General features: G+C 41.6%; 1 protein-coding gene across 1 annotated transcript in view; it reads left to right on the forward strand.

The window, feature by feature from the left end:
• Positions 1 to 1422: 1422 nt before the first annotated feature.
• Positions 1423 to 12549, forward strand: part of gbe1b (glucan (1,4-alpha-), branching enzyme 1b) — a 77441-nt gene continuing 66314 nt past the window's right edge. Inside the window, exons 1-2 of the mRNA XM_062385479.1 lie at positions 1423 to 1640; positions 10151 to 10320. Of these exons, the coding sequence (XP_062241463.1) occupies positions 1543 to 1640; positions 10151 to 10320 (268 nt within the window). The 5' untranslated portion in view covers positions 1423 to 1542. The remainder of the gene's footprint in view (positions 1641 to 10150; positions 10321 to 12549) is intronic.

The raw sequence follows: 12549 nt of genomic DNA on the forward strand, positions 1-12549 counted from the left end.
TGGTGAATGTCGTCACAAATACTTACAGAAAAGTATGTATAGCTAACACCTCGTGAGCGCCCCCTACATGTCCCAGAAGTTGCAATAGTGGAAGTTTTCCCCCTTGATAGAAATTCTCTGCAGTGAGTGAGCGTCTGCAGCACAACTGGCCAGTGTTGTTCCATGTTGCTCTGGACTCTGAACTTTGACTCTGCACATGAATGTTCAAACACAATGTGAATGTCATCTGAGCTCTCTTGTTTTTCAGATATTTTTCTGACCGACCATCCGAGGTCAAAATATACGACAGGTAAATCCTTCAGTGAAACATTAATGCATCCTCACAACAACTCACATCTTAAACCTAAAAAAGAGAGAGCTTCCTGTTGTTGATCCCAAATCTCTGGAGCCTCTCCTGATCCTCACTATGAGACATTTTAAGTTTAAGTTTAAGTCCTATACCTTTTTAATCTTGTTCTGTCAATGTTCATCATTATTTTATTTCAATATAGCCTCATCTTCTTCCTTCTGTGTAATTTTATGACATTGATCTTGATTATATCTTTGCTCTTCTTATATTCATGCTTGAATAGCATTTGCCGTGATTTATTGATACACCCCTGTGTGTATACCAAGGATTTACCGACTCACTATGAGCCTGGGGGCCATCAGCTGATAATGGTTTAGCTCCCAGTGCTCGACTAGGCAGAGGTGGACTAGAGGTCCCCACACTCTGGAGTGATTTACCAGCTGAGGTCAGAAATGCTCAATCTAAATCTGGCATTGCTTTTAAATCCTTAGTTAAAACATATTTAAAAATGTAACTTTTGGGATTTATAAGTATATTGAATTTTGTTGTTGTTTTGTTTTTATTTTTATCCTTTTATGAAGCAGGTTGTGACTTTGCACTATATACATCAAGCTCATTTCTCCATCAGTAATATCATTGTTTCTGTTGTTGTAAAGTACTCTGACTCATCTGCTGTTATTTTTAGCACGGTATAAATAAACCTGAGATGACCAGAGATATTCAATCCAGTTCAAACAGGAGATGAAACAGAAGTGAACAGACATTCATCGGGACACACACACACAAAAAAAAGATAAATCTAAGACAGTTTAGAAAACACAGAAAACAAATATGTCACAATAAATTATTCTAGCTCTGATATGATTTTATTTTTTGTTTTCCCCTCTGAGCTCTGATGACTTTCAAACTTGTGTATTAAGGTGCGTGTTTTATTAAGGTGAGCCGCAGCCTGCCACCGTGCACATCTGCCCTCACACACGAGTCATCCTCCTCTGACGCGCCAGATGTTTGTCATCTTAAAGGGACACGCTCTCTCTATCATCTCTAGCCCAATGAAAACACCGGAATGTTTGATTTGATGGGCCGGGCTTTCTCAGATTGCAGCCCGATTCGCTGTCGCCTGCTCCGACAACAAACCAAAACCCTCTGGCGCGCACGGTTCGTGCCAGGGTCAGTCCGTGCCATCCATTGTCCACCCGAACGCGCATCGGCAGCTCCGCACTCGATTGGGTCCGTCTAGTGGGGGGGACGAGATGGCAGAGAGCGAGGATAATGTTTCGATCCCCGAGTTCAGCTGCCTTCTCCAAATGGATCCCCAGCTCAAAGCGTACGAGAAGGACTTCAAGCGGAGGTAACACACTGGGAACACGCGGCTTTAAGCGGCTCTTGCGTCATGGCGCGGCGGACCGTGCGTCCCGGGGGGGAGGGAGGGCTCGGCCCGGCTTCCTGCGGCGTCCGCGGCTCGAAACGCACGTTAAAAGACACATAATTTAACAGATTAAACATGCGACGCATCCGTGTCAGTGACATTAAGGGGGAGGAGAGGTCGCGTGCCTCCCCCCACACCTTCCCTCCCTCTTCTAACTCCCTGGCTGGTCTCTCTCATCCCCCCTCTCTCTCTCTCTCTCTCCAGGCTGTTTGTGATAATAACAAAAGTATCTGGAATCCGGGAATGCAAACAAACATGTAATGAGTCGTTGTTGCTCAACTTCCCCTGTTTGACAGTTGCAGAGGACGCACGCGCTTCCTGGTGTGCTGACGTGCGCGCTGCGTCTTGACGTCACGGCCCCTCGTCACGCTATCTGCTGGCCCTGCAGGAGTCTGGTGCATGTGCATCATCAACAGCAGAGTTTGCCTTGCTTCTCCACGATTGGTTTTATATTTAGGAGTTTTTTCCTCTGGTTGTAATGGAAGCATCAGTTATTTAAAACATGTAAAGTCGGATTGAGGGAAGGGTCAATTGCTTTTGGAACACGTTGTTAATATCTTACTTGCTGAAATAGGACGTGGCTGATGATTGGCTGCTTGTGTACCTGTCTGTCGTTAAACCCCCCTGCCATTGGTCGAAAAGATCCACAGACGCCTGTTAACATCTGGCTCTTGTCTGCAATGGGATTCACTCCATGACTCTGCAGGTAGACTCACAGGTTTGATTCTGCACCAGTGATGGAAATGTGAAGCCTGGGTGGTGAATGCACTTATTTGGCCAAACAGCAAGGTTTTAAGTGTATTGGTGATTTCAAACATGATTCACGTTATGATGCGATTAAGACATGTGCATGTTTACATTATGCGACTGAGGACAGAATGTCTTCATTTGATTATTGCTTATTCCGGCTTATCTGAAAATGTTAACATGGCCGGGTTTATGAAGACTATTGGCTTGATTGTGTAGACATCAGAATATTCGTACAAATTCTTTATTAACATGTTGTTGTGTGCCCTTCGCGGACCAGTTGGTTGTCCTGTGTGAGCTTTTTGAAGCTGTCAATTGATCAGAGTTTTGTAGTGAAAACCCAGATATGGAAGCTTCCAACTGGACCAGCAGCTGATTGGTTTGCTTCTCTCATTGTGACAGGCTTTGTGAAAAATAAATGACCCCTCAGACATTAATTGACTTCATGCAGCACTCGTTTGCTGCACGATTTTCTCCTTCAGCCTCGATTTGGCCACCGTACAAATTAATTATTAGGGTGGAAGTCTTAAGTAGCTGACACTGTATGTGTGGTAGTGGTGATTGTGCAGTGTGTGTTTGTGTGTGTGTGTGTGTGTGGGCTGGTGCATTTATTGTGGATTATTTCCAGCAGGAATTCCAATCACATTTTACTGCAGCTGCCAAAACTGTGGTGGTTGATGGTGTCAAGCAACACATGGAAGATTCCAAGATTTTATTATCAGCCTAGAATATGTTTGCATGCAGCATTTTCTTAATTGGGTCATTAGTTAATGACAGAAATGGACAAACCAAAGCAGAAAGTTTTGATGAATGAATCACCAGCAATGTTTGTTCACTGGAAGATGTACTAATGCCGATCTATGACGCCTATATCAAATTCAGTCAGAGCCACACAGGTACAAGATAAACCAGAATCCACCTTTAGATTATAATCTTGTTTATAACATTTGGATTTGTCCTCTTCAATTTTGGGGTTTTTTACGTTTATGCCGGAGAGACAAAAGATGCAAAACCTTTTATCAGAATATAAATGAATGGACTTATTATATTAAACATAAATATAAATATTTGAAGGGAGGGGAATATAATAAAAAAATATAAATATGTTAAAATCTATGTTTCAAATCAGTGCAGTACCTGGAAACAACCATCATTTCTCCAAACCTTCTGTATAAGCAAACACTCAAATAGGTTATTTTGCTACTCTATAAATAGCTTGGTCGCCCATTGTTTTAACCAGATAAAATCAAATCGTATTAGAATAAAGAGTTGCTCTTTCCTTTCTGCTCCACCGTGACTGAGTAGCATATCATATGTAATAATAACACAAGGCTGTAATCATCATCATTTATCAACTGATTCCGGGTGGAAGAACATCTGGCTCACAATGAGTCTCATTCCTCAGCTCAATTCCCGATCTCATGTCACATTAGCCCTACCTGTTGGATTTAAAGAAGTGTAATGTATTTTACTTACAGTGTGACAGTGGTGATCCTCTCCGGCTCACATTGCTGCAGTGCTGCCTGCTCACTGTTGGCTTGTGCCCAACATTAGGCCTTAAAACTCTGCTTAGGGGCCATATAGTTTTATCCATTTTCATTACCGTGTATGATGCCGTCTCTAACGTGGCAGGTAAGGGGACCACCTGCCTTGTGTTTGAAACGTGTGTGCAGGGCTATAGCCTCGCAGAGAAATGAGCGTGTCAGCTCCATCACAGACACAGCTTGGGATTGCCAGGCTTCATCGAGCTGCAGACGTGTGTTTCAAACGCCCGTCCCGCTGATGAAAGTTACAGGTAAATTATTTTTTACATATAGGATCGCTGCTGTGTGAAGGTTAAATCTCGGCAAACCCCCCGGGGTTCTCAGGCTCGGCGTCCAAACACCGTATCGTGAACACGGGCTTATAAACCGAGAACCTTCTCGGGCTGCGGTGTCACGCTGTGCCCCCCCACTGAGCCACACAGTTCTAAGAATTCAGCTGGCTTATCAGGAGACCTATGACCACCCAGAGTGACTCTTTAGATTTCACCGCCATGTCACAGCTCACCGCTGCCCACATCTCGGGCTTGTTGAACTTTGCTTGGTGTCAGATCCAGCCGGTGTGGACAGACGGCACATTTTCCAAAGCTCCCGCTCTGATTTACCATTCTGTGGCTGCAGGCCGCTCTTATTTTATTCCTACCAGGATGTTTGTTTCAGATTGATTGTGAAAACAACCGTTGATGCCGCACAGTGAGCAGTGCTCTGTTGACACACTTCACTTTCCCCCCCCTTCCTGTTGCACAACTTAGCAGGAAGGGCTACGAGGAGTTGGAGGCTTGTGGCACCGAATATCTCCTAAATTGGACTGAATGAAGGAAGGGAGCTTTGGGATAGCTGCTTATTATGTTAAAGATCTTTTTTTTGCATTTCGGTCTGTCATCACAGCTCATTTCAAAGTGAAAAAGCGTAATAAGCCTGAGTCTTGTGCTTGTGATGGTGATGGTGATGCAATATATATTTTAGGCAAAAACTGATTATCGACTTTGAAGAGACAACCACCAGTGCGTGTGCTCTGACTGAAGATTAATGAGCTCAAAAACAGGAATTAAGGATAAGTAGTGAAAAGGCAGCGGGCGGTTCCATTGGAATTATTAGAGTGACTGGATTAAATGTCTGAACCTGCCAGTTGAATTATAATGAATGTTCTTTTTTATTCTTAAGGCAGCAGTTGTTTTAGCTTGAGGGTCAACAGAGGGACCAAGTTCAGGCCGGGGGAACTTTTAGACTCAGACATCAATCAACCTCCCTTAAAACGTTCAGGTCTCACTCCAGCTTCATTACTGCACTTAGTCAAAGACGGGAATTAAATGACAATAATTGAAAGTCACCTTGCTCCTGGGCTGCGTTGAGGCCCTCAAGGCGAACTGAGATCAGGACACTGAGACGTCTGAGTCATGGGGACTTTAGGGCAATGTTAGAATATACAGAACAGATATATCACCTGATATAACTCTGAAATAAATATGGCAAGGATTCCTAAAATGAAATATAACTGAGGTTTGATACTTTACAGTTCAGCTGTAAACTTTGTCTTTTCCAAATAACTATAATTTAAAACAAAAAGCTAAATATATAGAACTTGAATTTAGAAAAATAAACATTATCTTTTAACTTTAAAATGTAATGCACATATCTGCAAACATAGAGGCTGATTTAAGTCTGTGAAAGGCCCATATTGGTTACATTGGTCAGGCTGTACTTTCTACACGTGGTGAACATTATGGTTTCATGATGTCTGTGCTTTTTACGTCCGTCCCATTCTTTCCAAGGCCATATCTCAAGAACTGTCATTAAATATACCACAAATACTCACTTGAACTCAAGCAAAGGTCAAGTTCACTCCGACCAAGTCCTTCCAATTTTTGTGAATGTGCTATATCAGGAGCGACCTGGTGGAGGGAATTTAACTGCAACTGGCACAAATGTCCAATCAGACTCAAGGATGAAGTCAAATTTGTCTAATTGGATGAAATGATAAAGTGATGAGAGTTTTATATCCAGTAAATATCCATTTCCTGCTACTCGACTGGTTGTCGGTGCTTCCACCTTCTACTTGTGTTCATCCCGGCTGATGCAGACTGTCCTGACACCCCTGTGCTTCAGCTGTCACCATCAGTCACACGCAACACAACAGACCTGAACGCTCAGGCTAAAGTTAGACACCGCATTGTCTAACAGTGAGTCTATGAACAAGTTACAGAGCCGAGCTGAGCCGTGGGAAGAATGTTTCAAACCGTGGACCACAATCAAGACTCAAACTCTAACTTTATTTCATCTGAGATATGAAATAGCTTTATTTTCTATCAAGGAGAATCATCACTTTTAAGTAACAATCCAGAACTGAACAGAATTAAAAGGGGAGTGTTTATTGGACATTACGTTTTTTCTGCTGAGCAATGAATGATAGTGTTGCTCTATGTCTTCTGGGTGTATAAACAAGCAATTTATCAACTCCTGTGTTTATTTATTCAAGTTACTTTTGGGAAATGTGTGTCGATTTGAGAGCAGTTGAATGCTTTGTCGTGTCCGGAACAATTGATTCTCACATCTCACTGAGGAACTCCACTTTAAAAAGTTTTTACAGCTCCTAAATGTAGGACTTTTAAAATTCGGACTTGGCTGACTTCTATTTTCGAGTTTTTAAATGATATCCGGGATCAGGTTGGTTCGGTCATGTTGTTTGGGCCTCCTACTTATAATAATATGAATAATAATAGTTATAACAATAATAACAACAGTATTAATAATTAAATGCAGCTCAAGGTGCTTTACAATACAATCAATGACCTGAAATAAGATAGATCAATAAGACCAAGTTAGCAGTGAAACAGAACTAAAAGCATAAAGGTACAAAAAGAAGTATGAAATAAAGGCAATGCTTAATAAAGTGATTTAAAAGCACCAATCGTAGATATAAATTTTGAGTTGTTTCTCAAAACCATCAACAGAAGTAGCTTGTCTGATGTGTGGTGGGAGTAGAGCTGCTGCCCTTCACTTTTTATAGTTCACTTTTGGTATATTTAGCGAGCAAATAGAAGACCTGAGGGGACGGCTTGGAACATACTCGGATAAACAATCAGAAGTGTGTGAGGGTGCTGCACCATACGAGACTTTAAAACAAGAAAAATAATCTTAGAGTCAATCCTCAGTGATATAGGAAGCCAGTGTAGAGACGCCTTAAAACTGGAGTAATGTGATCCCTTTGTCTTTTTCCTGTTGAAACCCTGGATGCTGAATTTTGTACAAGCCCTGATATAGCCCCGAAAATTGCGGCCCGAGCCGGACTCTATATTTCAATCACACGTTGGCTCCTGATAACTTTGCACAACAATCTATAACAGTGAGATGAATTCTATTCCTGCTGCATTGTTGCAGCTCCAGAATGCATCTTTCTCGACCCTTTGTGTCGTAGTTTAACACAACTCCCCAACTCTGCTCTTCTAACATTGACTTGACTTTATTAAGAATTCAGGGCTGCTGCTGCTGCTGCTGCTGCTGCTGGTGGAGGAGGAAAAAAAGAAGAAGAGGTTTGCCATATGTTATGAAATGGTCACAGTCTGAGGCGCTGCTCTTTTCAGCTTGATGGGAGAGGGTTTGACGGCCAAATGTTGCCCATGGATACTGAGTGTGGTGCCCTGCTGGATATTGTTGTAAAAAGTGGATGTGGCGTCAGTGTGAGGATAAGAAAGAGAGAGCGCGAGAGAGAGCGAGAGAGCGAGAGACAGAGCGACACAGTGGAGACAGACGTCTGACTTTCAATAACAGGGAAATAAATAAATGATTTTTGATTTTGCTTCTTGCTTTCACCTGCGTTAATGACTTTCCGAAATGAACTGTGTCTTCACAGGCACAATTCATTTGTGATGTGCATCCTCGAGTGCAAACAGACACAACAGGTGTACGCTGCATCCATACAGGATTTTGGGCTCCCAGTTTCCTCCCGCCCACCCGCCCCCACCCGGAACTCATTTGTTAGAATCATAGGCATGACTCTCATGCTTATTAACGCGGCGGCAGTGCAGCTCTGCCTTTTTAAATGAATCCTCCCTTTGTCCCATGGTTCCTTTCAGCATATCCTCGACGAGGCGTCAAAGTGGCGAAAGGAGGCATGTGGCGCCATTTGTTGGGACTTTTAAAGGTTTACGTTTGGCAAGCGCCGTCTGTGTCCACTGCGCCCGACACAGGGAGCAGCTGCTGAGAAATGGCGCTGTTACTTCAGCCCATCATCACCAGCCCCAGGGCATTCACAGGCCAGTCTGAGCTTGGCTCCGGGGCTAGAGGGGAAAGAGTGCACTTAACTCAGCTGGCTGAAGGAGGCTTTCTGTACCTGGGGGGGGGATCTGATATGGACACCAGCTGGCTGCAGGAACTTAAGTGAGATAAATAGCTGAGTAGTTAGTCCATCCTTCCCAGCCCAAGGTAACGGACAGAGGTTTATCTCTGCGGATATGCCTGTAGTCACAATTTCTTGAGGGAGCGAGGCAGGTCTGCATCCTGAGGTGGGACCTGGAAGAGATAGCGTTAGCATGGGAACATTGAGATAGTACACCGGCAAGGCGGCTCTGCCTGTGCTGCAGTATTTTGAGAAAAGTGGTAAATGTGTATTTTTTCAAATTCAAAACACATACATACAATATGCATGTATTATAACTTTTTTTTACTCAAAATGTGAAGGCACAGAAAGTTTGAGTAAAATCAGATGTAATAATATTAACAATAACAACAATAATAATATATCATACTTAGAACTATTTTACATAGCACTGTCAATAGGAAATTGTCAACACTAGACAAAATTGAGCACAAATATAAGAGTGAAAATGTTACAGCTAAGAAAAGAGTGAAAACTAAATAAAATGAAACAATAAAATAATTTAAATAGTCGAAAAGATACGGATAAGGATTTAAGAATGTTTTTTACAAATTTGTTGTAAAAAATATTGAAATCTATGACATAAAGCGATGTTATAATTAAAGTGCTCATTCACAATGTTTAATATAGATGATATCGTAGCTCACCGCCTGTCTCCATTCGCTTTCATCCGAAGAAATACTTTTATTAATCACACTAGTTCCTATTTCTGCCCTTAAAGGAAACATCCACTGTAAAAGGTTAATGAACGGTCTAAATTTAAAACCATTAATTACCCAGAAATAATTGAACGATGTTCCAGTGTGACCGGTGACTTTTGAAAATTGCTTCCGCTGCTGTATCCTTAAGATTAGTTGTCAATAAACAATAAGTGATAACACTGTGGAGAGAGGCACAATAGAGAGGCTGCTTTTTCCGGTAATACTGGTTATTACTGATCAGTATCTTCTCCACCAGTAATTTCAATTTGATGAGTCGTTGTTTCGTGATATGTTGTTTGTTTATAACTATAATTTCAACTCTTATTATTCTTCCTGTTGAGGACAGAAGCTGCTAGATGGAAATGAAATTGTGGTGTCACCATGTTTTTATATGAAAACTGTTATACTGTAGTGCACATTAAAAATTCATATATCATTCAATAATTTAACTTATAATCAACAGTTAACTTAAGGTTTGGCGTCAATCCTCAAATCCTTGATTCACTATATTTTACAATTGAATGTAGAGAGAAATCTAAATTATGTTTTTTAGAGCGATGTCAAAAGGCATTCTGGGAAATGGAGGAAAATGCTGATTTGAAGTAGAAGCAGAACAGACTTGATGCAATGGGACACACACACAAACACACACACACGATCTCTGGTGGCTCTATGACTTCATAGGACATTACATTGATTAACCTTTACCTAATATAACTGTAACATAAACTTAGCCTAGACCTAACCTTAAACTAACCTTAACTTAATCTTCACCTTAAAATATATTGATTTACATAATGTGGACCTGTGTTTACAATCTCCACAACATGAGTCATACCTGGACCACACTCACACAAAGATGCACACACACACACACACACACACAAATCAATCACTTCAAACGGTGCAAAATAATTGAAACATATTCAACCTCACTGAGAGATGATATGAAACACCTCAGTTATCCAGTCTGTTCATACTGCTGTGTGTGTGTGTTTGTGTGTGTTTTTGTGCGTGTGTGTGTTTGTGTGCGTGCTTGCGTGTGTGTGTGTTTCATGTGGTTTGAAGGTATGAGCTCCTCCAGAAGAAGCTGTTCCAGCTGGAGGAGGCGGAGGGAGGCTTTGACCAGTTCACTCGCAGCTACAAGACCTTTGGTGTGCAGCGACAGCCGGACAACAGCCTGTTCTTTACCGAGTGGGCTCCGGCTGCAGAGGCCCTCTTCCTCACCGGTGAATTCAGTAAGTAGCCCGAGGAGAAGTGTCGGCTCCCGAACAACACAACACCGGTGTGATATATCCAGGTTGTTTCCCTCAAAGTGAGTTTGAGTGCTGCTCCTCATTTATGTGTATTCACACTTGCTTGTTGTGTGGTTGTTACAACTCGGTGTTGATGTGTACGTGAACAACCGGAAATTAGAAGTTGGAGCTTTGACATAATAATCACATCTGTTTACTTATTTTTTTATTATGATTACGCAAAAACTACTGAACTGATTTGCATGACATTTTGTGGAGGGGCGGGGGCAGGATCCATTGAATAATCCATGACAGATTCCAGTAGATAAATCCAGGATTCTTTTTTCATTATCTATAACATGGCCAGATAGGACGTTGGCTCAGGCGGAAGTTTGCACTCTGAGCCCCTCAAGGTCAAGTTGTAGGAGTTTTTAAATGTCTTTGTCACGCAGCAGAAATCTTCTGATGTTTTAAAGATACATGCAGCAGTAGAGCTGAAACCTCCACCAACTCCCAACAGTCCCCTTATGACACCACATTTAAAATTCACTAGATCTGGAATTTTATGTGGAGCTGCTCCAAATTGCAAACATTCATGCATTTCATTCTCCTAAAAATGCCTGATTTAATTTGTTATCATGATATACACAAAAATGTAATTACTCCTCCACAAAATGTCATAATCCGCTCAGTCGTTTTTGCGTTTTTCTGCAAAAACCAAACAAAACCACAGACTATAAATTAACATCCCAGTTTGGGATGAAAAAATAAATGGACACCTTAATATAAAGTTAAATCCTCTGTTGAGACGTAAAAGGCTAAAGAAGTTTCAGTGCAAACACAAAGGTTGCGTATCTCCATGGTGCACTTAATAAGACATTTGACATTTCTGCACTCTTGAACACAAAAGGGCCGACTCTTACGAAGAGGCACAGCGGAATGTGGTACGAGGGCATCGGCCCTTTTGATCCAACCCACCTGGGAGTAGGAAATGTGGAATATATTGATTACACAGGATAAACTTGCATACTTAAGGGGGTTCTTTTGAATGTGGGAGAGTTGGTTAATATTTTAGTAGCTGGTTATTTCATCATCGCCTGCAAAGTTGTGGAGAGAGTGCAACCTCTGTGTTTGCACTGAAATCTCTATCCCCCCCCGGTCCTAACTTTGAAAGTGATTTCAGGTTAATGGTCTTCTGAGGGTTATTTTCGGTTTAATGCCGTGGAAAGTGCGGCAAAATTATTTATTTTTATCATCATTAACAAGATTAAATGAGACTTGTTTTCATCCATCACATAGATACACAAGGTAAAACAATTCATTCTCTTTGTTCCTTTTCTCTCTATCAAATTTGTTAATGCACTGAGATCCATTACAGACGCCAGGAGCCGTGTATTACTCTTATTGGACAAATGCAAAAATATAGTGATAGGAAAAAAGAAAATAACATGGTGAGTGATTATGGACCCGTAACTCAAATACCATTTGTCATGCCCCACCTCGGCAGGAACACCACTCACCTCTGCCACCACTATTCAGAACCGACACCCTGCAGATAATGATAAAGGAAAGCAAATGCTAAAAGCAATATCCCAGGATTGATACTGCTGCAAAACCCGAGATTTCTCGTTTTGTTTATTGTCCCTAAAAATATATATTTTCTGCTTGTTTTGTTGCCGCTGTTCCCTCATTCCATATGATGCCTGGTCCTTTTTTTTTTTTTATTCACTTGCCGGGACCTTGGGGCAGCCGCTCAATTCCAACATTCTATTCCCCCTGAGATTATATTTTGACACAGCTCCGTCATATTATTTGCTTTCAATATCAGAGTGAATGTGGAAACAGCCCAGCCGGCCGTATTCATGAATATGATGCAGGTTGGATGCACCCTTTTTAATTCCATTTTATTTCCAGAGGAGTTTAAGCGAAGGAAGAGAAATAAATTGTGGAATAAAATAGGACTAGTGAAACGTGCCGGTGTTGTGCCGGGTCACTTCTGGAGCATCTCCCGTGATTCATTTTCTACCCCGTCGCTGTTTTTTCTTTGTTCATGAATAACAAGCAGATATGGATTAGTGAGTATAAACAAAGCCCTAAATTGACATGCCACGGCGGTCACTTTATAATAAATGTTTTGAGTCGTAATATATTCCTGTCAGTCAACAGCAGCCGGTAATGTGCCATCAGCAGGTTATGAACGTAACGCCTCTCCGTTGTTCACTGGCAGATATA

This window comes from Platichthys flesus, chromosome 4 (genome assembly GCF_949316205.1).
Source record: "Platichthys flesus chromosome 4, fPlaFle2.1, whole genome shotgun sequence".
Taxonomy (NCBI): domain Eukaryota; kingdom Metazoa; phylum Chordata; class Actinopteri; order Pleuronectiformes; family Pleuronectidae; genus Platichthys; species Platichthys flesus.